The sequence below is a fragment of the Ochotona curzoniae genome, unplaced genomic scaffold (assembly GCF_017591425.1).
Source record: "Ochotona curzoniae isolate NIBS_2020 unplaced genomic scaffold, NIBS_Ocur_1.0 scaffold_1852, whole genome shotgun sequence".
NCBI lineage: Eukaryota > Metazoa > Chordata > Mammalia > Lagomorpha > Ochotonidae > Ochotona > Ochotona curzoniae.
The window spans coordinates 7945706-7966693 of NW_024467087.1; the positions used below are offsets into that span (position 1 = coordinate 7945706).

General features: G+C 36.9%; 1 protein-coding gene across 5 annotated transcripts in view; it reads left to right on the top strand.

Annotated features, from left to right (window-relative positions):
* The window catches only part of MCF2 (MCF.2 cell line derived transforming sequence), a 70246-nt gene that overhangs the window by 40590 nt on the left and 8668 nt on the right, over positions 1–20988 (top strand). For 4 of the 5 annotated variants that reach the window (XM_040999490.1, XM_040999493.1, XM_040999491.1 and 1 more), the window contains 11 exons: positions 404–595; positions 2079–2250; positions 6699–6736; positions 9501–9589; positions 10755–10821; positions 11865–11980; positions 12085–12154; positions 13841–13933; positions 18738–18830; positions 19695–19820; positions 20491–20712. In XM_040999490.1, the coding sequence (XP_040855424.1) occupies positions 404–595; positions 2079–2250; positions 6699–6736; positions 9501–9589; positions 10755–10821; positions 11865–11980; positions 12085–12154; positions 13841–13933; positions 18738–18830; positions 19695–19820; positions 20491–20712 (1278 nt within the window). Of the gene's footprint in view, positions 1–403; positions 596–2078; positions 2251–3705; positions 3754–6698; positions 6737–9500; positions 9590–10754; positions 10822–11864; positions 11981–12084; positions 12155–13840; positions 13934–18737; positions 18831–19694; positions 19821–20490; positions 20713–20988 lie in introns of all 5 variants that reach the window. The other variant, XM_040999489.1, reaches the window with a different exon arrangement.

Sequence of the window (20988 nt, forward strand, 5' to 3'; positions counted from 1 at the left end):
AGTAAGCATTTATGTTGCATTTTTTTTATCTTGCTAGGAGTTTCATAGTTCAGTTATTGAGTCTATGAATATAACATACATCTGAAATGTTAGTGTAGGAAAAATACCTTGACTGCTGTTGCAGAATAAATGATCTGTTAGGAACTGAACGTGGTGTTTCCCAATCATGGTTATGTCTCCACAATTCCCGTGCAGCTCTGAAATAGTGTAGATATCTAGCTTTTATGACTTAGAACTATTGAATCTGAATTTCTGGGTACAGAATACAGATAGCTTTATTTTGAAACAGCTCGGAAAAGAATTTAGATTCACAGAAGCCAGGGCTTGGTAACTACACTTATAACTGCGAATGTGCTTCTTTTCTTTTCAGTTGTGTTTCATTTCTTCATTTTTTTTTAACCAGGCTCGTCAGTGCTGTGACGAAGGCGAATGTCTTCTAGCAAAGCAGGAAACTGATAAATGTCAGTCTAAAGAGGATGCTCAGAGAGCCCTCCAAGACATTGAAAATTTTCTTGAAATGGCTCTGCCATTTATAAATTATGATGCTGATTCCTTACAGTATGAGTTCGATGTAATTTTATCTCCTGAACTCAAGGTAGGTAACTTTTTCTCAAACAAAACTATTTCAAAAAAGTGATAATTATGGTACAGTGGGTAAGAGTCACAGCGGATGTCCCCAAGACTCTTTTACAGGTTGGGTTTGTAGCAATGCCACTGTTAAGCATCAAAAAATCTTAAGGCATATACTTGTTATATAGTGAGAGTGATTTTTTTCTAGAGATCTGAATCCATTTTTAAAAATTTCTTTCCCACATTTAGAGCCATTGCCTACATTTTCTTTTACATCCTGGAAGAAAGACCAAAGATGGTCTAGAATATTGGGCTCAGTAGGAGCCCTCTCCTTATAGGAGCACTCTCTGGTAAATCTTTCCTTTGCTGCAGCTACCAACTGCATCATTCTGCTCTGTGGATGCAGGTCTGGCTTTCCTATCAGTTATTAATGAAGGTTAAAGAAAGAATCTTGATCTTCTCAAGGAATTAAGAATATGCAGAAGAAGTTGGTGGTTGCAAGGTGTCAAACTAAATAGGTTTGTCCTTTTCTGCCCCCTTGGAGATGCCATAATAGATAAGAACATTAGTGATGCTACTGATTGGAGTGTGTCTGTATTTATGACTCATCATGGAACATAGGGGATAACCCTGAAAATCAAAGGACAGTCTTGGTAAAAATGTAATGATTCTCTGGAATCAATGGAGATTAATAGCAGCTGCTTTAAAGCATCTAGGATGTTACCCATTATTGGCTCAGAGAAACCTGCTTCAACTGTGTAGACCTATAAAGAGAGGATCCTGCACGTTCAAAATGTGACAAACTATGATGACACTCAGTCATTTGGCTACTTTTATTATTTGGTGGCTTTCTCATGCTAAACAGAAAAGGGTAACATTTCTTCTTTTCTAGCCCAAGAGGGCAAACCTTTCCTACACAGTGTCCAATTTTATGAGTGCTTCGTACATTTCTTCTTCAGGTTGTTTTAGTTGAGATTTTAGTTTTATATCCATGTGATGAGAACACAATCTATATTTTGTCACTTTCCTGAGCTTTTCCTGCTTTAGTTTAAACCCTAAATCAATGTACACATTTTTCAAGATTTGTTTTATTTATTTGAAAAGTAGAGAGAGAGAAACAGAGAGAGAGAGAGAAAGAGGGATATCGATCTTCTATTCATTGGTTTACTTCGCAAATGGTCTCAATGGCTGCGCTGGGACACCCAAAGCTGCGAGCTGGGAGCTTTTTCCAGGTCTCCTTCCACAAACGCAGTGACTCAAGCCCATAGGTTTTCCTCCTCTGCATTTCCAAATGCATTTGGAGGGATCTGGATTGAAAGTGGAGCAGTCATGGCTTGGACTGGTGTCAATATGGGATGCTGATTCTGCAGGCAGAAATTTAACCTGTTACATACCACAGCAACAGCCCCTAGGTTAATATTTTGACCGTCTGAATCTGGAAACTGTAACAGTATTTGTTCTGAATTCACTTCAGAAAGTATTTTACAAAATTCTTATGCAACCTGCAGGTTCAAATGCAGACTGTACAACTGAAGCTTGAAAACATTCGGAGCATCTTTGAGAACCAGCAGGCTGGTTTCAGGAGCCCGACAGATAAGAATGTGAGGCCAATCCAGTTTGTGGTACCTGCATCTGAAGATTTGATTAGATCTAGAGCCCCATGTTTTTCACCTAATCATGGTAAAATATCTTACATTCATTTATTTCAACCCATTGTTTCCCTTGATAATATTGACCTTATTATTCCTTATGTAAATACTGAATTCTGTCTTTAACCTTAGTAAGTTGCAATTTTATTCCAGCAGCTCTTGGTTATACTTAAATTACATTTCATAAGATGGAGATCATATTGAGATTATTGTACAATTATAAAATACAGTGGAAATATAGTGTAGGATTTGTGTACATTGTAAGACTAAATATTCTCCAGCTTTCTAAATGAGTATGAAAATTTCATCAGCATTAAATTCTGAAGTTTCATCAGTAAGTGGAAGATCGCATTTGAAACTTGATGTGTGTGTATGTGTGTACATACATATTTCCTGCTATTTTAGAATGATAGAGCGAGACTTAGTTCTAACATGCTTCTGTTAAGTACGTGGCTTGGGTAATAAGGCACTGCCTTTTTAACATAAGTATTAGTAAGCAGAATGCTCTTGTGGATAGTTGTTACATAGTTTTGATGTTTGTAGACTAGCTTGGAATAAGTTATATTCACTTCCATTCTAAGTACTATAGGGAACTTAGCCTCATAAAAATTTTGAATTGCTCTTTTGAAAGAAGATGGTCCTATTGCTCCAGTAGCTCCCTTGTGTTGCCTTTGGAGTCTCTTGGAAGAGAGTAATTTGGTCTTTGGGGCTCTAAATTAGTGCAGTGGGTGGACCTCGGACTGAATTTGATGTGTCTGATCTAAATAGCATCAGAGGCTGCATTAATACAGACGAACTACTTTGAAGTACAAGTACGTCCTGAGACTGTGATAATGAACACAAAAATATGGCTTATTCCTCACACCGCTCAGATGAACAAGAGGTTGTGAAATCAAGTAAATGGTTAATGCAATAAAAGTTACGTAGAGTTATGAAGCATATAAATATACTCAAGTAAAACTATATTCAGTGCTTTAAATGAACAGCATTAACTATATTAGTTATCTCAAAAATACTCTAAATATAAACAGTAACAAAAATGTGACTGTAAAGAACAAGAAAATACATAAAGCTATGAGAGTAAAAATAGGTTAAGCAGATATTCCTAAGCAAAAGACAAAGCTCAGATTTCTGGCTCCATTTATTCATTATGTGACCTCAGTTTCTTTGTCTATAAAATAGGGACAATAATGCGTATTGACTTTAAAGGACCAAGTGTAAAACAGAATGTGGACTCTGTGTAGTACTAGGTGAACTGAACCACACTTCTCTTCTCTCTGGTTAAGGCTTCTTGCTGAGTAGTTCTCTCAAAGCACACCTCCTCTGAAGGGGTTCTTGTAATGGTGCATGTTGGGGCTCTCAGTAGACTGTCCTAAACCCACTCAAATCAATGATCACTAAAGTACATTTTGTTTTGGGTTGTTTCATTTTTCTTTTTTTTCCCCCTGATTTTCCTATTTAATGGCTTTACACTTTCTTTCTGCAGTGGGAGTTGGATACTCTTTCTTTCAAGCATGTAAACTTTTTTCAAAAGGTATTCATATTTATTATATTTCATATCACCAGTACTTTTTCTGAGTTTGTATACAAATGAAAAACCAGTTTGGCTTATAAAATCAGTGGTAATTCATTCTCGAATTTTGCTGGCAAATAACTCCTTTCCCGTTGTTATAACAATCATGCATTATTACTATATAAAGAGAAGGTTATGCTTCTTAACTGAACATCTCTCAGAAAACGATCCATTGAAAAAGAAAAACAATGAGAGATGTTAAAGTGAATCAGACTTCCGTTCCTTTGAGAAGCTGTGTCATCCACAATCCAACTGTTCATTGGGGGAAATTTGGATTCACTTCAGCTTAACTACCTAATATATTTATGAGGAAGAAAAGCAGCTTAATGAATAAATGGCATAGGTGGATAAATGATTTTATCCATTATCAGCCGTGGTTTGTGAATGAAGTAAAGTCAGTATTTATGTTCATTTTACTCCATTACTCTGGGAACAATGGGCATTATGACATTCTTTTCCAAATGATTCGGTAAGATTTTCTGTTGCCAGACCAAATATGTAAGATTTGATCAAAACATGTTAGTTTTTCATATAAAAGAGTCAAACTGCTTTTTTATTGTTGTTATCCTTTGATTTGCTCATTTTTTCCTTTTGCATCAAAGAGGGTCCTGCACGTAGGACAGTGTCTGAGAAATGCCAGGATTTAATAAATACTGGGTAAATTGACACTGAGTCCAGAGGGAATTTATTGGAGGACATTGCTAGTGAGGGACAAAATGTGAAATGTGATTGGAGCTCCTCAATCTATATCTCTAGTCTAGATTTTTCTCCTAAGTGTCAGAGTTGTGCTTACAATCTGCTGCCACCTTTTGAATTCCCTATAGGCAACTCAAATTTGACGTAACCCGAATTAACTCATCTCTACTGTACGCATTCTCCTCCCCATACAACACAGCTACTCCAGAAGTTTCCCAAGACAGGGACTTTGGTTTCTCCTTCAAAACACCTTGAGAAGCCTGTCACTCTTTGCCCCTTGAATGTCTCAGACCCATCTACTTCTCTCTAGCCCCACTGTCGTCCTTACTGCCACTTTCCTAGTCTAAGCTAACATCATCTGTGGCCTTACCGCTTGTAATAGTGTAATCTCCCTGCTTTCCCTCTTTCCCTTTCTTTTCCTGTGTCCTTCCTTGTGGACGTTACACATACTCTCTAAAACACTTTCAATGCCCTCTCCCTTTCTGCCTTGCTGACTCCCATTCCTCTGTAAAATAGCCTGTCTGTGCCATTTCTTTCTCCCCAATACCTCAGTTCAGGTAAGTATTCATGGTATGTTATAACGGGCCACCCTGTATGCCTTCTCACTCTACGTGTATCTGCCTGTTTTCGATCTCTCTTGCTGGCATGTAAGCTCTCTAAGGGCAGGAACCCCGTGTATCTTTGTATCCCCCATATCAGAGCTTTGCATCTCCTATAGCTGCAGAGATACTGTGTATATAGTTGCATTTTTGAAAGAATTAATATAACAGCCTTACTTCACAGAAAAATTTCTTATAAGTTGTATATACATTCCTTTTGCATCTCCTTATGAATTTAAAACAAATTTAGTAGTAATACAAATAATTCCTCCTAAAGTTGCCTTTAGACCTCTCTTATTACTAATTTTACATTGTATATCCATATAAGTCGTATATATACACACACACAACACATATATATGATTGAATCGAAATAAGGTTTGCATGTAAAAATGAAGTGTGTGTGTCTAATGTTGGTTACTTCTGGTAAGGAGGAAAGGACGAAAGTGTTCGAGACTCACACAGCCTGTGTAGGGAACAAGCTTTCCCACAACCCTGAGAGTAAGAATTGAAGCAGTCTAGTCTTTGGTTGAACCATGCCTTGGGCTTTGCAGAAATATCTTGACCACTTCCTTAACAATATAGGATCTCACCATTTGTAAGCCGCACATTTAAAAAGTAAAGACTAAAAGTCTTAAACTTTGATGGCATTTTCCCATGCACTGGAAGTGTTCTGTATATGTATTCTAACAATAGTTTATATGGATTTAAATACTGTCTTTGCTTTTTGGACAGTTGACCTTAGTTCTTTTATAAAATCAAAATAGATGTCATTACCTACCTCTTAGGACATCTTTGAAGATTTATTCGTTTTTTAAAAAAGATTTATTTATTTTTTATTACAAAGTCAGATATACAGAGAGGAGGAGAGACAGAGAGGAAGATCCTCCATCCGATGATTCACTCCCCAAGTGAGCACAATGGCTGATGTTTTGCCGATCTGAAGCCAGGAGCCAAGAACTTCCTCCAAGTCTCCCACGTGGGTGCAGGGTTCCAAGGCTTTGGGCCATCCTCAACTGCCAGGCCACAAGCAGGGAGCTGGATGGGAAGTGGAGCTGCTGGGACCAGAACCAGCGCTCATATGGGATCCTGGCACGTTCCAGGCAAGGACTTTAGCCGCTAGGTCACTGCGCCAGGCCCATCTTTGAAGATTAAAAATGAAAATGTCCTGCTAGGGCTTAGAACAATTAAGTACTTATGGTGTTAAATAATTGTTAGATGCCTTGGTTACTAGGTTAAATATAATTGTTTTGGGAAACTCTTTTGGATCCAGTTAATCCATGAGTAAAACTTGGTTAAATGCTTACATGTCAGAATGAATACCATGATCACAAACAATAATGGGGTACCCACTTCGAGCTCTGTCCTCTGCAAGTAAGTCAATGTTTGATGCATGAGAGAATGAGTGAATATTGCAGCAAAATCATGCTCAATAAGTTGAAATCATATTGGTAAATCAAACTAATCATTATGTCTTACGTTGTGATTTTACTAACATAAATGTGTTTGAATATTAATTCTCTTAAATTTAACAAATATGCATGTGCTTTCTCATTCAAATTTCTGGCTTTATTTCTGGTTTGAAATTATTCTTTCGTGTTTCTCTAATAGGGAAGAAGACTTGGAGACAAAATCAAAGCGACTTAAAAGTAAATATCATTAATCAATTCAATATTGACTTAATTGCTGTAGTTGCAGAACTGGTATGGGGGCTTAAACCATAATTTTCATTCGCTAGATCAATATTGTACATTTGAAAATGTATTTAATTTACAAGAACAAAAGCTGCTACACTGTGCATAATTGTAGTGCCGGCACATCCCAGATGTGTGAGCAGTTTCTCAAGTCTCGGCTGAAGTTCAGAATAATTTCTGCAGAACCTTTGATGTGAGTTCTAGCTTCTCTTCAGCACCATCGACTTTCACTTTAACAAATCTAAATAAGTGTTGCAGGTATGACAGAATCTTCTATTGCAAGTGATTTTATTTGAGCAATATGAAGCATAAGCACAACCCAACCTTAAAACAAGACACGGGATTGTTACATGAGCTATACGGCAGTCCCCATCACCCTTGAGCTTTCTGTGGCATTAGGCAGCCCGGTTCAACTGTACTCCAACATACTGGATGGATTATTTCAGAACTGGCCATTTCACAGTTTTAAATAACTTTTATTTCAACGAAGTATTACAATTATTCTGCTTTGTTATTAGCTGTTTTTTTTAATTTTCCTTTATCTAGTGAATAAACCTCTACATAGATAAGCATATGAGAAGATCTTCAAAACGTTTATGGAAATACATACTGTGAAAAATGGAAGCATGGATTTAAAAATATTTTTCAGCAAAACAAGCTTATTTTTAATTTGAAAGTACAAACATGTACTTCAATACATATATATGAAAACCACAATGTATGAAAGGGTTGACAGTCTGCGGTTACAGGAATCCCCTAGGTTCTCAGAAGGTATTCTGCACAGACGATTCCATTTTTCTCAGTCTTCTGTGATAGTCTGGTATCAATAGTGGGGAACTACCAGAATAGCTGCAAACACTTACGTTTTCTTTATATATTCTTGGTAGTAAATGAAACCCCGAAGGTGTGTGCAAGAGGCAGTGGAGCATAGTAGGACAAACTGTAGCTCTAAATTGCCTGGCTTTTGATAGCAATTACATCATTGACTGGTTGTATAACCTTGTATATGTTCTCTGAAAATTGGTTCTTTTATGTATGAAATTTGGAATAATAGAACATCCTCATCATGAAGTTCATGGAAAGATAAAGTAATTAACATGTCTGAAGTTCTTGTAACAATGTGTTGTGTATGACCGTATTCTAAGATTTTTAGATAATTGTTAGTATGCCAGTGACCTGCATAATGATATAGCAGGCCTGGCTATCAGGTTGTATAACCACAACTCTGATTTCAAGAAGGAAATAGGATCAATGCCAGATTTCATAGTCTTACCTATTGTTGGTCTGAAGTGTCAGCTCATAATACCTTAGCACACTTTTATATGTATTTCATCTCTTGCATAACTGTAGGGACAATGTGTGGGACTATAGTTGCATACATTTTCTTGGTAGGTTTGTGACTAATAAACAGTTCCAAACTACGTTCTTCCCAATCAAGTCCATTTGCATAACATTTAGTTACTTAAAAGTGTAACTTTATGTTTCAAATCCTTCCACACTATATCTCAGAAATCTATTAGAAATTAACAGTGCATATGCATCTATAAGGTACAGGATAGTCTTAATTGTACTATACAAAAACGATAAGAATTAATGTATTCAACAGACATAAAAGAATCAAAGCACACCTTGGCAGAGAGAGTTTGATAAATTTGGCTGGACAGTGGGCTTTGGCACTTGGACTACACTGTGTTTCTTCATGTATTAACTGTGAGACCTTTGCCATATTACCAAGCTTCTCTGCGCATCGGTTTTCCATACTGAAGATGGGGAAAAGAATTTTGTAGCTTGATGACTTGCTGTGAGGATTGAATAGCATGATGTGTTAAGTATCTAGAGTTGTGCCTGCATAATACATAGAAAGTTTTAATAAATGTTTGTTTCTTTCCATATATGTATATGTATATGTATAATATATAGTATATGTATACTATCTATCTGTATCTATATCTATTTCTATATCTATAGTAAGTAGGTCACAGTTTGAGGAAATATTCTTTAGCTGCTAGTTCTTATACCTCATCTTGTGTTCTAGTTATTGCAGAATAATGCTGCAGTTACTTGGGTGTTAGGCTTTTGCCAAATGTAACTAGTACAGCCATGATCCTAGGGATGGATCTCAAATGCTTCTGAAGACAAATAGTGATCACGAATCTGAAGCACTGGTCATGGCAGTTAAGTTCTTGAGGGTCTGCAAAACAAGGACACCGTTTTACACCAGGAAGCTCATGTGTAGCATCAGCTTTCCTGGGGCAGATAACCAACATGTACAGGTTGCAGTTATTTTGAGAAAACGTAGACACTTCTGCAGGTCTTAGCAGCCCTAGAGTACACCATTAGATCTTACTGAGTTCCCATTTATGAGATACCACTGTCATTGGGGGAAGGATTGATTGTGTTTTGTGTTCTTGATAAAGATTTCAAAGATACCTATAATATCATTTAGAAAATCAGTTTTTTACAAACTAGCCCCACTATCCCAAAGGTCCAAATAAATACAAATTAATGTGTAAAATTTTAGTATTTTATAATGTCTCCTTAGACAAGTAATTTTTTGGAAATACACATCATAGCTTTTTTGAAAACAATAGTAATGATAATAATATTTCTCCATTTATCTGCTGAATTAGGACCTAGGGTAAACTTAATTTGGGCTATAGAGCCTTGAAGAACCATGCCTAGAGAGATGTTTGTTTAATATTTATTTTCACTATTTCAGGTCGAAGAGGTGCATGATTGTCGAGAGAAGAGAAGTTCTGATCAAACTTCCAGTTTGGACAATGACAACAGCTTGGATATTTTAAAGAAGTAACCTTTATTTACTAACATAAACTAATATATGTAACTACCTATAGCAGCCTTCAGGTTCCTGTTAAGGGCAATGTGCTTAGAAATTTGAATTTGGAGTAGGAAGTTCTATTTTGTGTCATAACCAGAGTGATGGTTGAAGTGTCAGAAAGCCTGGATTTAGCTTGACCAAACTACGATCCGTTTTTGTGAATTAAGGAAAATTAGTCTTTTTCACAATTTGCATTTTAAAAAAGATTTATTTTTATTACAAAGTCAGATATACAGAGAGGAGGAGAGTCAGAGAGGAAGATCTTCCGTCTGATGATTCACTCCCCAAGTGAGCGCAATGGCTGGTGCTGCGCTGATCCAAAGCCGGGAACCAGGAACTTCCTCCTGGTCTCCCACGTGGGTGCAGGGTTCCAAGGCTTTGGGCCGTCCTCGTCTGATTTCCCAAGCCACAAGCAAGGAGCTAGATGGGAAGTGGAGCTGCTGGGACCAGAACTGGTGCCCATATGGTATCCTGGTGGGTTCAAGGCAAGGACTTTAGCTTCTAGGCCACACCTCCGGGCCCCACAATTTTCATTTTTGTTCTTTATTATCCTAGATTAGAAAGTAAATGGGAAATTTATGGATTTTTTAAAAGCTTGTTTAGTTTGAATGAAGTATGAGTGAAAAAGTATAATTACGACTTACCGTATGGTACTTTGATATATGTATAGATTAATTACTGTAGAAATTTAAGCCTGATTTACACTTGGAAAGACCAGTACAGTAAATCCACAAGAAGCTTTTGAAAGTTCCAAAACATTGCCAGAAAGAGAGGGAATTGATGCCTCAAGTATGTTTATATATTTTTAAGAGAAAGAGGATACTAAAGTGCTAAAACTGTGCTTTAGGGACATATTTGCAATTTTTTCAAACAAAATTAATTCTGAGTCTTAGTGAATAGAAAGAAGAAAATATTAAGTTATTATAGTCCTCAAGCACCCCTCCATTTTATTTAAAAGAGACAATTATTCTAGAAGCCTTAAAGGTTTCATATTTTATGATAAAACCAAAACCATTGGTAACTCTTGTGCATTAACTATGTTTACCTTAGACAATTTATAATACTGATAACTAAAACATTCTATGATTGTTCACAAATAAAAGAAAATAATTAACTATGGCATGTTTATTTTAGGCATGTCCTCAATGAGTTGATACAGACTGAGAGGGTATATGTTCGAGAACTGTTTACTGTTTTATTGGTAAGTGATGCGATTTGTAGTTTTCCCGTTTAGTTTTCAATGACCTCACACTACATTCACTAGAAAACGTTTTGAGGTAGATTTCTATTTCTGTCTCCTTCCTTGTTTGTCACTTGGCAGTGGGCATTTCTCCTACTGTGAGACGTTGGATGCTGTTTAAGCATGTGTATGCATGTTCTGTCTCAGTAGTGGGAATGGTTGATTCAGAATTTATTACAAAGAAGAAAAGTTGCTATCTTAGGGATACTGAAGATTGTTATAATTTTCCCCAGTGTGCTATTTAGAGACTGTGATGTGAAAAATTGAGAATGGAACCAAACACATTCATTTGCAACAAATACTATGGTATTAATTTCATCTGAAAAAGATTAAAATTTTTATCAGTTGAAGAAGTTGACAAATGTAATATAAAATTTCATCCCTGGATTCTACTTAAAAAAAAACACAGTATGTGTATATATGTGTATGTATTTGAAGGCAGAGTCATAGAAAGGGAAAGAGAGGGGGAAAAGGAAAAAGAGAGAGATTTTTCCATTTGCTAATTCATCCCAAAAGGTTGCAGGGACTGGGGCCAGGAGTCCAGAACTCCATCTGTGTCTCCCAGATGAATAGCAGGGTCCCACATAGATCCGCTGCTTTGCCAGGTAGATTTTTGGGGAACTGAAGTAGCTAGGATTTAAAAAGTACTCATACAGGATAGCAGCAGAGTGGGCAGGGCTTACATCATTGTGCCACAATTGTGCCAACTCCTCCACTTGGTTTCCTGGACTGCAATGTACAGTGTAGGTCATGGAACTGTCACTTTATTCTGCCCACTGAGTGGAATGCTTTGATTTTCATTCTTGGTTTACAAATCAAAACAAAAATGAAGAAAATGGAAAAGAAAAAAAAAAGCATGGATAACTTTGGGAACTACAAGATGTAAATATTAAAATTCAAACATCTTCATTGCCGTACATTCTGCTATTTCCACACCTTCTGTGGTCCAGTCAGATGTTAATGTACATATGTCTTAAGTGAATAAATGTATTTATTTTGCATAGGGCTACAGAGCAGAAATGGATAATCCGGAAATGTTTGATCTTATGCCACCTCTCCTGAGAAATAAGAAGGATGTTCTCTTTGGAAACATGGCAGAAATCTATGAATTCCACAACAAGTATGTAATTGCCAAATTGAGTGTTTATTTTGAATGAAATTATTTGTGGACTATTGATCAGTGTAGTGTATTTCACATATTTTTTTTCTCTGAAACTTTTTCAGTGTTTTCATGAACAGCTTGGAAAATTGCACTAATGCTCCAGAAAGAGTGGCACGTTGTTTCCTCGAAAGGGTTAGTTTTGTTATTTTTAAAATATAAATATTTTGGAGACCAAAATAGTTGAATGTATTTGGAGTCAGGCATTTTTTAACATCTATGATTTTTAAGAGGACACATCCCTCCAAGCAGGTATTTAATGTCGAACTAGGATTTGCTTATATATATAGAGAGAGTGCAGTAGCAAATGCTTCAGTGGCTCAACTCATCAGCCCTAGTGGTCCTAGGAATCTAGGGACTGTTTTGGCAAGAAAAATGTTGGGAATATCTATGTAAAACGATTCTGGGCTTGATTAATTTTAGTCTAAAACGTGTTTTGGTGGTCCCCTTATAGTACATGTAAATTCTTAATGTCCAGTCTAGCTTGTGTTTCAAACACCAAAGCACCTGTTACAGCGACTTCACAAAACAGAGAGCTGCCTGTTTTCTCTATTCAGCAAAATCTTCCAGGTAGGCTCGCTGCTTTGTTTCCCAGAGCATAGCTGACTTCTTTGGTAGTGATTGTACTCTTATCCACTAGAGATTTCTCTCAGAATGATTTTAATGGCTGTTCTCTGCTTATCTAGTTCCTCTTGTTCTGAAAAGACCAGTTTTGTATTGGTTTGCGAGTCAGTTTGATAGAGGAGATGGCTGAAAGCTTCAAAAGTTGTTGTATCCTGAAAAGTGCTTATGAAAGGTGAAATGAGTTAGGCTAGGAATGAAATGTGTGTCATTCATTTTCGCAACGTGTTCTAATGTTAAACACATTTGAACTATGGCCAATTCTTTTCTTCAGTTTCAAAGCCAACAGCAGCCTGTCTTCTCTTTGGAGTCTACAGTACATAAAGTCCATGCTAATCATATACATGAATTTTCTTTGCAACTTGATGAAAAGTTCCTTGAAGCAGGGTTCATGTCTTATGTATCTTTGTATTTCTTGTTTAATTGGTAGATTTTTGGAACTGGTAGTGATGTAATAATTGTTTAATCATCATGTGTCTATTCATTAAATAGACATCTACTAAACACTTATGCACCAAACATTGTGATTGGGAATATGAATACCAAGTCCAGTATCATTCAGGTATAAAAACAGGGTAGCCAATAATCATGAACAGAGTGAACTGCACCATATTGGAGGTAAATGAGGAATCCAGTGAGAGTCCAGATGAGGAAAATCTTACACAGAGTATTAACAATGTGTTAAGAAAATATCACTTATGGTAGGAATTTACAGAGAGCGTAGAGACTGATAATTTCAGGGAAATAAAATAGCATGAGCAGATGTCTAGATGGATTACAATGATGATGTCCCAGTGATGAACCAAGGACCACAAGCTCTAACTTAGAAATTAGCTGTAACTTCATTCACTGAGCAGGGAGGGGCTGGACTCAGGAGACTAAGAGCATAGAAATAACATATTGGTACTGCATTAACTCATAGTTGTGAAAGAATAATAGCCTTTATAATTCACTCAGAGAAGTCTTTTCTCCCTCTAACTCTCAAGCTATGTTGTGAAATTATGTGAATGATTAAATGTCCATCCACTATGTCCAATGAGTGTGCTGTACTTGGAATATAAAGAGGACTCTTGACAAGCTGCTAGCACTGAAGGCCCTTTGGGGCTGTACTTGGGCCATACTCACTCTGGCTCAATCTTTCTTATAAGAAAGCTCATATTCACAAAATGCTAATATGTTTGAATTTGTTCTTTATCTCAGAAGGATGATTTTCAGATATATGCGAAATATTGTCAAAATAAACCCAGATCAGAGACAGTTTGGAAGAAGTATTCGGAATGTGCCTTTTTCCAGGTATAGTAGCTACTCAAGTATTGGATATAGTTTTGCGGGACTATATTGGGATATTTGTTCATAAATTCATTTTCTATTTTAAGTTTTATGTGCATATAGGTTAAAGAGCAATTCTACACTCCCCAAAACACATGTCCATGCGTATTCTCACATATTTGTTGTTCCCCAGAGACAATTGATTCTAGTGCTTTAAGTTGCTTCTTTTGGTCCTTACCTCAATAAGGACCTCTATTGAGAATAATAATATTCTCTATTCTCTATTATCAGCCAAGAGGGGAAGGATATGATCATTTGGCCGGGGCAATTGTAGTGTCAGCATCTCTTTGATAAGATGAACCAACCACCCAGGGTGAGCCAAAACACTGCTCTCCTCCACAGGCAGTTGAACCACACAAAGGATCTGTTCTTTCCTCAGTTTGAGTGTAGAACTTCAAGTCTCTAAAGGAAGATACACAGCCACACTCTATCAGATACCCTATGGCGTAGTCCAAGAATTCCCACAGTCACAGAGCATAGGCCTCCCACGGGCACAAGGAGCAGTGGATCTACAAATCTTCCCCGTCCACAGAAAGAGCCATGATGTTCTCAGAGCCAGCTGCCTAACAGATAAATGTTAGCTGGTGCTCTGCCTTGGTCAGCTGAGCCTGGGTGCCTTGATAGAGGAGGAAGGAGGGGCACATCATGGGACTCAGTGGGTGCCCTGTTTGCTGCCAGCTTTCCAGGTCAGATACAGTCAGTGGGTACTGCAGGTGAATCCCTCTGATAAAATCCTCCAGTCACAAGCCTCAGCAGGCTTTGCTTGCCTTATTGTGGTGTTTCCTTGTTTCTAGTTGCCAGGAGTCTTGCTCCAAGGTGCTGGCATTCCCCTGCAACCATTGACTGGGGGATTCGCTGTCAGTGTCCTACACAGTGCTGCATAATTGTACTGTTCCTGCTGCTCTATGGAATCTCTCTCTCTTTGTATATTTTCCACTGTGAACTTCTCTCCAGTTGTCTTCTGGGAATGAAGTTCCTTCTACTTTTTCTGTTATTTTCCCGTGGTCAGAATCAGCAGGTTTTTTCCCTATTCAGCCATCTTGGATGTGTTGAATGGTATTATTATTATTATTATTCTCAAGTCTTTCATATAGATTTTCCTGTTTGCTTAATGTTATGTCTGCATCTTTCCTGTTTTATTTTCCTTTTTGGTGGAACACTAGAATCCTCCAGAAGTTGTTGTGAGAATGTATGCACAGTAGACAAAGGATTTTATTTTTGTTTTTATTTTTATTTTCATTGGAAAGTCAAATATACAGAGAGAGGAGTAACAGAGAGGAAGCTCTTCCATCCGGTGATTCAAGTAGCCACAATGGCTGGAGCTGAGCCAATCTGAAGCCAGGAGCCCGGAGCCTCTTCCAGGTCTCACACGCAGGTGCAGGGTCCCAAGACTTTAGGCCATCCTCGACTGCTTTCCCAGGCCACATGCAGGGAGCAGGGTAGGATTAAAACTGTCATCCATATGGGATCCCAGCACATGCAAAGGCAAGGACTTTAGCCGTTAGGCTACCGGGCTGGGCCCTAAACAAAGGTTTTTGAGAGCTTGCATGTTTGCACATGTCTTTATTGTTCTCTGAACACTTGATTTCCAGCTTGGCTGGATATGCAATTACCGGTTAGAAACAAGCACCCTCAGGGTTCTGAAGGTGTCGTTCCATTATCTTCTAATTTCCAGTGTTGACCCAGAGAGATGTGATGTCATTTTGATTTTTGTTTACTTATAGCTGACCTAATTTTTGTACTTGAAAAGTTTGCAGGAATTTATTTTATGGTCAGGGTTCAAATGCTGGCATTATTTTACTCAATTAGGCCTCTTTTTTTTTTTTAAGTAGCTTTTAAAAAAATATATTTATTTTTATTGGAAAGTCAGATATGTAGAGAGCGGAAGTGAGACAGAGAGGAAGATCTATCATCTGATGATTCACTCCCCAAGTGGCCACAATGGCCAGTGCTGCACCAATCCCGAGCCAGGAGTCCAGGAGCCTCTTCCAGATCTCCCACACGAGTGCAGGATCCCAAAGCTTTGGGCCGTCCTCGACTGCTTTCCCAGGACACAAGCAGGGAGCTGGATGGGAAGTGGGGCTGCCGGGATTAGAACTGGCACCCATATGGGATCCTGGCACATTCAAGGCGAGGACTTTAGCCACTAGGCCACCACACTGGGCCACTTAGGCTGCTTTTGTGGTGATCACTTTAAATTTGAAAATTTCTGTTCAAAATTAACTCTAGCTTTTTGATTTCTTCCCCATTCTTTTTCTCTATTCTCTCTGGAATTTTTATTGTACAGCTGTGGAATACTCCAAAAGGATCATCTTGTGTTGTCATTTAATCTTTAACCGATGTTCCGTTTTATTCCGCTTTCTGGGGTTTATCTTTCAGTTTCTTCTATTGAGGATTTCATGTTGGACAATATATACATATTTTAAAATTTTTGTAATATCCTTATACAGTTTTGTTCCTCGGTGTTCCTTAGAATACTATCTTTTGTTTTATGATCGCAATAGAATTATTTATCTATAAAGATACAATTTCCCTTTGAAAATGATGTTCTTATCCATGCGCAGTTTATATTGTGTTCTAGTTGTTCTTCTTCCCCGCCCTGTTATCTTGGTTTGGTTCGTGTCGTTCGTGTCTCTTTCCTCAAATGCCTGGTGATATTGCCCCTCCATTTACGTTAGGGGTGAGAACGAGTAAGCTCACTTGAATTTTCCTGTGCACATGGTGTTTTATTGTCTATAACTCTCATTTTTGAATCATTCCTCTCAAGCCATTACCTCGAAAGGATTCCTTAATACCTGTCTTTTCTTCTAGGCTAGGCAGATTTTCCAAAGCACTCCTTTCTATGAAAGGGTAAGGCTGCCAGTTTTGTGACTGCTAAATGGAGGAAAAGGTTTATGATCTCTGATTTAGTAGGAGGATATTCAAGTACTCTCCTTGCTTTCAGTGTGTTATTCTCCCATCAGCTTGACCTTTTATCCCTTAAGCTAAGTGCCCTCTACTATTTCCAGCTAAATATCTGTTTTTTTTCTGTCAGAACAAGTGGTGTTGGGGGCACAGCTACCCAGATGTGCATCGTGCTATCGTGAAATGAGAGCTATATGCTGGTCATGGAATGTTGCTTTTTTTTTTTTTTGTAGGATACATTTTCATTTAATTTTTGTTAATAACCTTATTGAGATAGAGTTAAAATATAAAGCTCATGCTTTTAAATGTATAATTTAATCTTTTTACCATAGTCACAGAACTGTACAGCCATCACCATAAATCATTTAAAAACCTTGTCATCACTCCAAAAAACCATACCTGTTCCTTTTAGCAGTCACTCCTCATTTACTGCAATTCCTGCAGGCCTAAGCAACCGTTAATCTACTTGCTGTCATCATAGATTGGCCTATTCTGTATGTTTCATAATAATAGAATTCCACAGTATGTGATGCTTTGTGTTTGGTATATTTCTGTGAGCATACTCTTTTTGAGGTTCATTCATGCTGTAGCATTTGTTCATTTCTTTTTATGAACAAATAGTATTTCATTGTAGAGATAAACCATATTTTATTTACCCATGCTTCAGCTGATGGACACTGGATTAGTTCCACCTTTTGATTATTATGGGAAATGTTATGAAAAGTATTGTACAATTTTCACTCTAGACATATGTTTTTACTTCTCTTGTCCATATACACGGGACAAATTGCCACATCTTATGGTGGCTGTGTTTACTGTTTTGAAGAACTGCTGGATTCATTTGTAAAGTTTTGCACCGTATCTATTCTCGCTTGTGGTATGTGGGCATGCTGGGTGCTTCACATCCTCCCCAGCACTTGTTGTTTTCCACTTGCTTCCTTGATAAACCAAGCATTCTTTTTGGACTCCCACCTTCACCTGCCACTTTCAGAGACACTTGGTATTTTTAGTACCTTAGTTTTTGTGGAGAATTGTGGAAAGGACAAAAATTGAGCTGTTTCTTGTTTCTTTTTTCCTTCTGTTAATTTGAGATTTATTTTCCTTCAATGTATTCAGTTGTTTGCCACCTGTCAGTTTTGTTTCTAGTTCCCGAATTTTGCCAGTATTTTCTCTTATCTCATCCTTTTCTCCCCCGTGAAAGCAAATTTCCCAACATATTAATTGAATTTTATGAATGGTCTAAAGGCACATCAGAATATTATCTTTCAACATAGTTTCAAATTTACTGTTTGAATTAGATTGTATATTGGATTATTTATTTATTATATTTATACTATCAGTGTGGTAATATTGGATGAAATATAATACCAATTGGTAATGACTGCGTTTTCTTGTGATACTTTAAAAAAAATCTGTTCATATATGCAGTGTGGTTTGTACTCAACAAGACCCATTTCATTCCTGGGTCTTATCCCATATACCATCCAATTTACTTGGATATATTGAAAAACTTTTAAATCATATTAATCTATAATCAGTTTTTTTCCTTTTTCACCCTTTCAGCATTTTATATTAATGTGAACTTGTATTTGAAAACTCTTTATTCTTTCAAGTTCTAGAATTTTCTGTGTCCTAAGTTCTTGAAATACTGTTTGCTATAGTTTTTCAGTTATATTGTATCTTAAATTCCTATGCCATATGTAGGAGCAATTTTTCTGATTAATTTTCCTTAAAATATAAGAAACATGCATGCATTTATTCTAGTAGATGAACATGAGCATTTTGACAAATAGATGTCAATTTAATAGATGTCACAAATAGATGTCAATTTAAATTTATTGATATTTGCTTTTTTTAATGACAGGAATGTCAAAGAAAACTAAAACACAGACTTGGTCTGGACTCCTATTTGCTCAAACCAGTGCAACGAATCACCAAGTATCAGTTACTGTTAAAGGTAATTACTTGAAACATTCATTTCTTTCTCTGCTTACTTGTTGGTACAGATGTGGCAAAGCGGTGTAACAGGAAGCACCCGATTCAGAACAGTTAGGAATGGGCAAAACTCAATGACTGGAAACACTGGAGCTAGCAATAGAATTAGGAGGTCGCAATAGAATTAGCACTGTGCGCTCTTTTCTTTCACTGTGGCTGTATAAATGCCACAGGCAGAGATGTCAGACTCAGAATATTTGATGTCTTAAGTATCTAATTGTCTGTATGAGTTACATGGATTTATGCATAATGATTTACTGAAAAACTTCTAATATTATTAAGAGGAAATAAACAAATATTGCTTATGTTTTGAGACTGTTTCAAACAGACCTTCTCAACGAAAAACCAGTTTAACCTAAGTGTAACCTAAAAAGATTACCTAAATTTTGTGGTAAGTGCAAATATTGTATTAATTTGAAACACAATTAGAAATATAAAAATTTAAATGTTGCTTGATTAAAATATATTTTCACCATGTTCTATGCTGTATTCAACATGAATAAATCGTGGATAAGATTTTTATAGGTAGGGGATAAGAATCACACGTTATTGCTTTCAATCTTATCTCGAAAGTGTCTTAAAAGCCATTGTTCTTCGGTTCCGAAAGCAATTGACTACCTGTTGCTCTCTGTCTGTCACTACTCCTTTGCCAATTTTGACATTATTATTAAATATAGTATCAATGTGACAGAAAGTGTATGAAGGAAATACTTCAATAAAAATAATACGATATTTGAATTCTGGTTTAAACTGCTGGCCAAAAATGTATTCATCCAGCTACTAAAATCTTTCCATATTTCATTTAATTCCTACCTTCTAATTACAGGAGCTATTAAAATTCAGCAAGGACTGTGAAGGAGCTACTCAATTAAAGGAGGCACTTGACACAATGTTGGAATTACTGAAGTCAGTTAATGACTCTATGCATCAGATTTCAATAAACGGCTATATGGTAAGTACATTTTTTATAATTGCTGCCATTTCAGAGGATAAGCCTGTTAACATCCTTTCTTCCCTGGCCTGAAATCGATTGAGAAATAATAGAGAAGAGGCAGACACATGGAGATGAAAACATTTGCATTATTACTGCTAATGCTAAGTGCAGAATCTGCTTGACAACTGCTGCCAGATGAATTTGTGACATTTTCCTTTTCCCTGACAACTTCCTCCCCAAATCCTGAGTTAGGGAGATCCTGCTTCAAGGAATGTCTAATTCAGCTAAGCAGACATATTGTCCCCAAATCACTGCTTTTCCTAGTCCAGAATAAATAAACGAAAAAAGGATGAGATTTTTGGAGTTTGCTGCCTTTGAACAGATTAGCTCCTCCCAGTTGGGACATATATCAATCAGGACTGAGAAAAACGAGGGGCAAGTCACCCTAGGCAAAAGACCTCCAGCAGAATAGGATATGCACTGAAGAAAAACAAGTTTCTATTATTCCCCACTCTCACACATTTGTACCTATGCATGTTTGTTTTACTATAAAAAGTAATGAATTAAAAAAAGTTTTAAAATATACTTTAGGGTTTTAGTAGCTCAAGCTCAATCCTAAAATGCTGACATCAGAAATCTGAATATAGCTCTGTATTTTACTAATGCTTTTATGTTTTTTCCAATCTAGGGAAACCTAAATGAGCTAGGCAAGATGATAATGCAAGGTGGATTCAGTGTTTGGATAGGACACAAGAAAGGTCCTACCAAAATGAAGGATTTTGCTAGATTCAAACCAATGCAGAGACACATTTTCTTGTACGAAAAAGCCGTTGTTTTTTGTAAAAGACGTGTTGAAACTGGAGAAGGCTCTGATAGATATCCATCCTACAGTTTTAAGCACTGCTTGAAAGTAAGACAATTTGAATTACCCAATATTACATTTGGTATATATATATGTATAAGTATTCCAGGTGGTATGCTTTTTGTTGCTGTTCAAACGAGCAGGTTTTATACTTTAACTTCACATCTAAATTTAAGTAGAAGTCTTATGTGGAAGTCAGGTAAAGCTTGAAATGATGGTGAAGTTTCTTTTCCTCCACAGCTTCAATCCTAGGCATTCCCCAAGGAGACTTCCTAACATTCTGCAGAATTCAGCTTGAAATTATGGAGAATAGCTATCCCATGC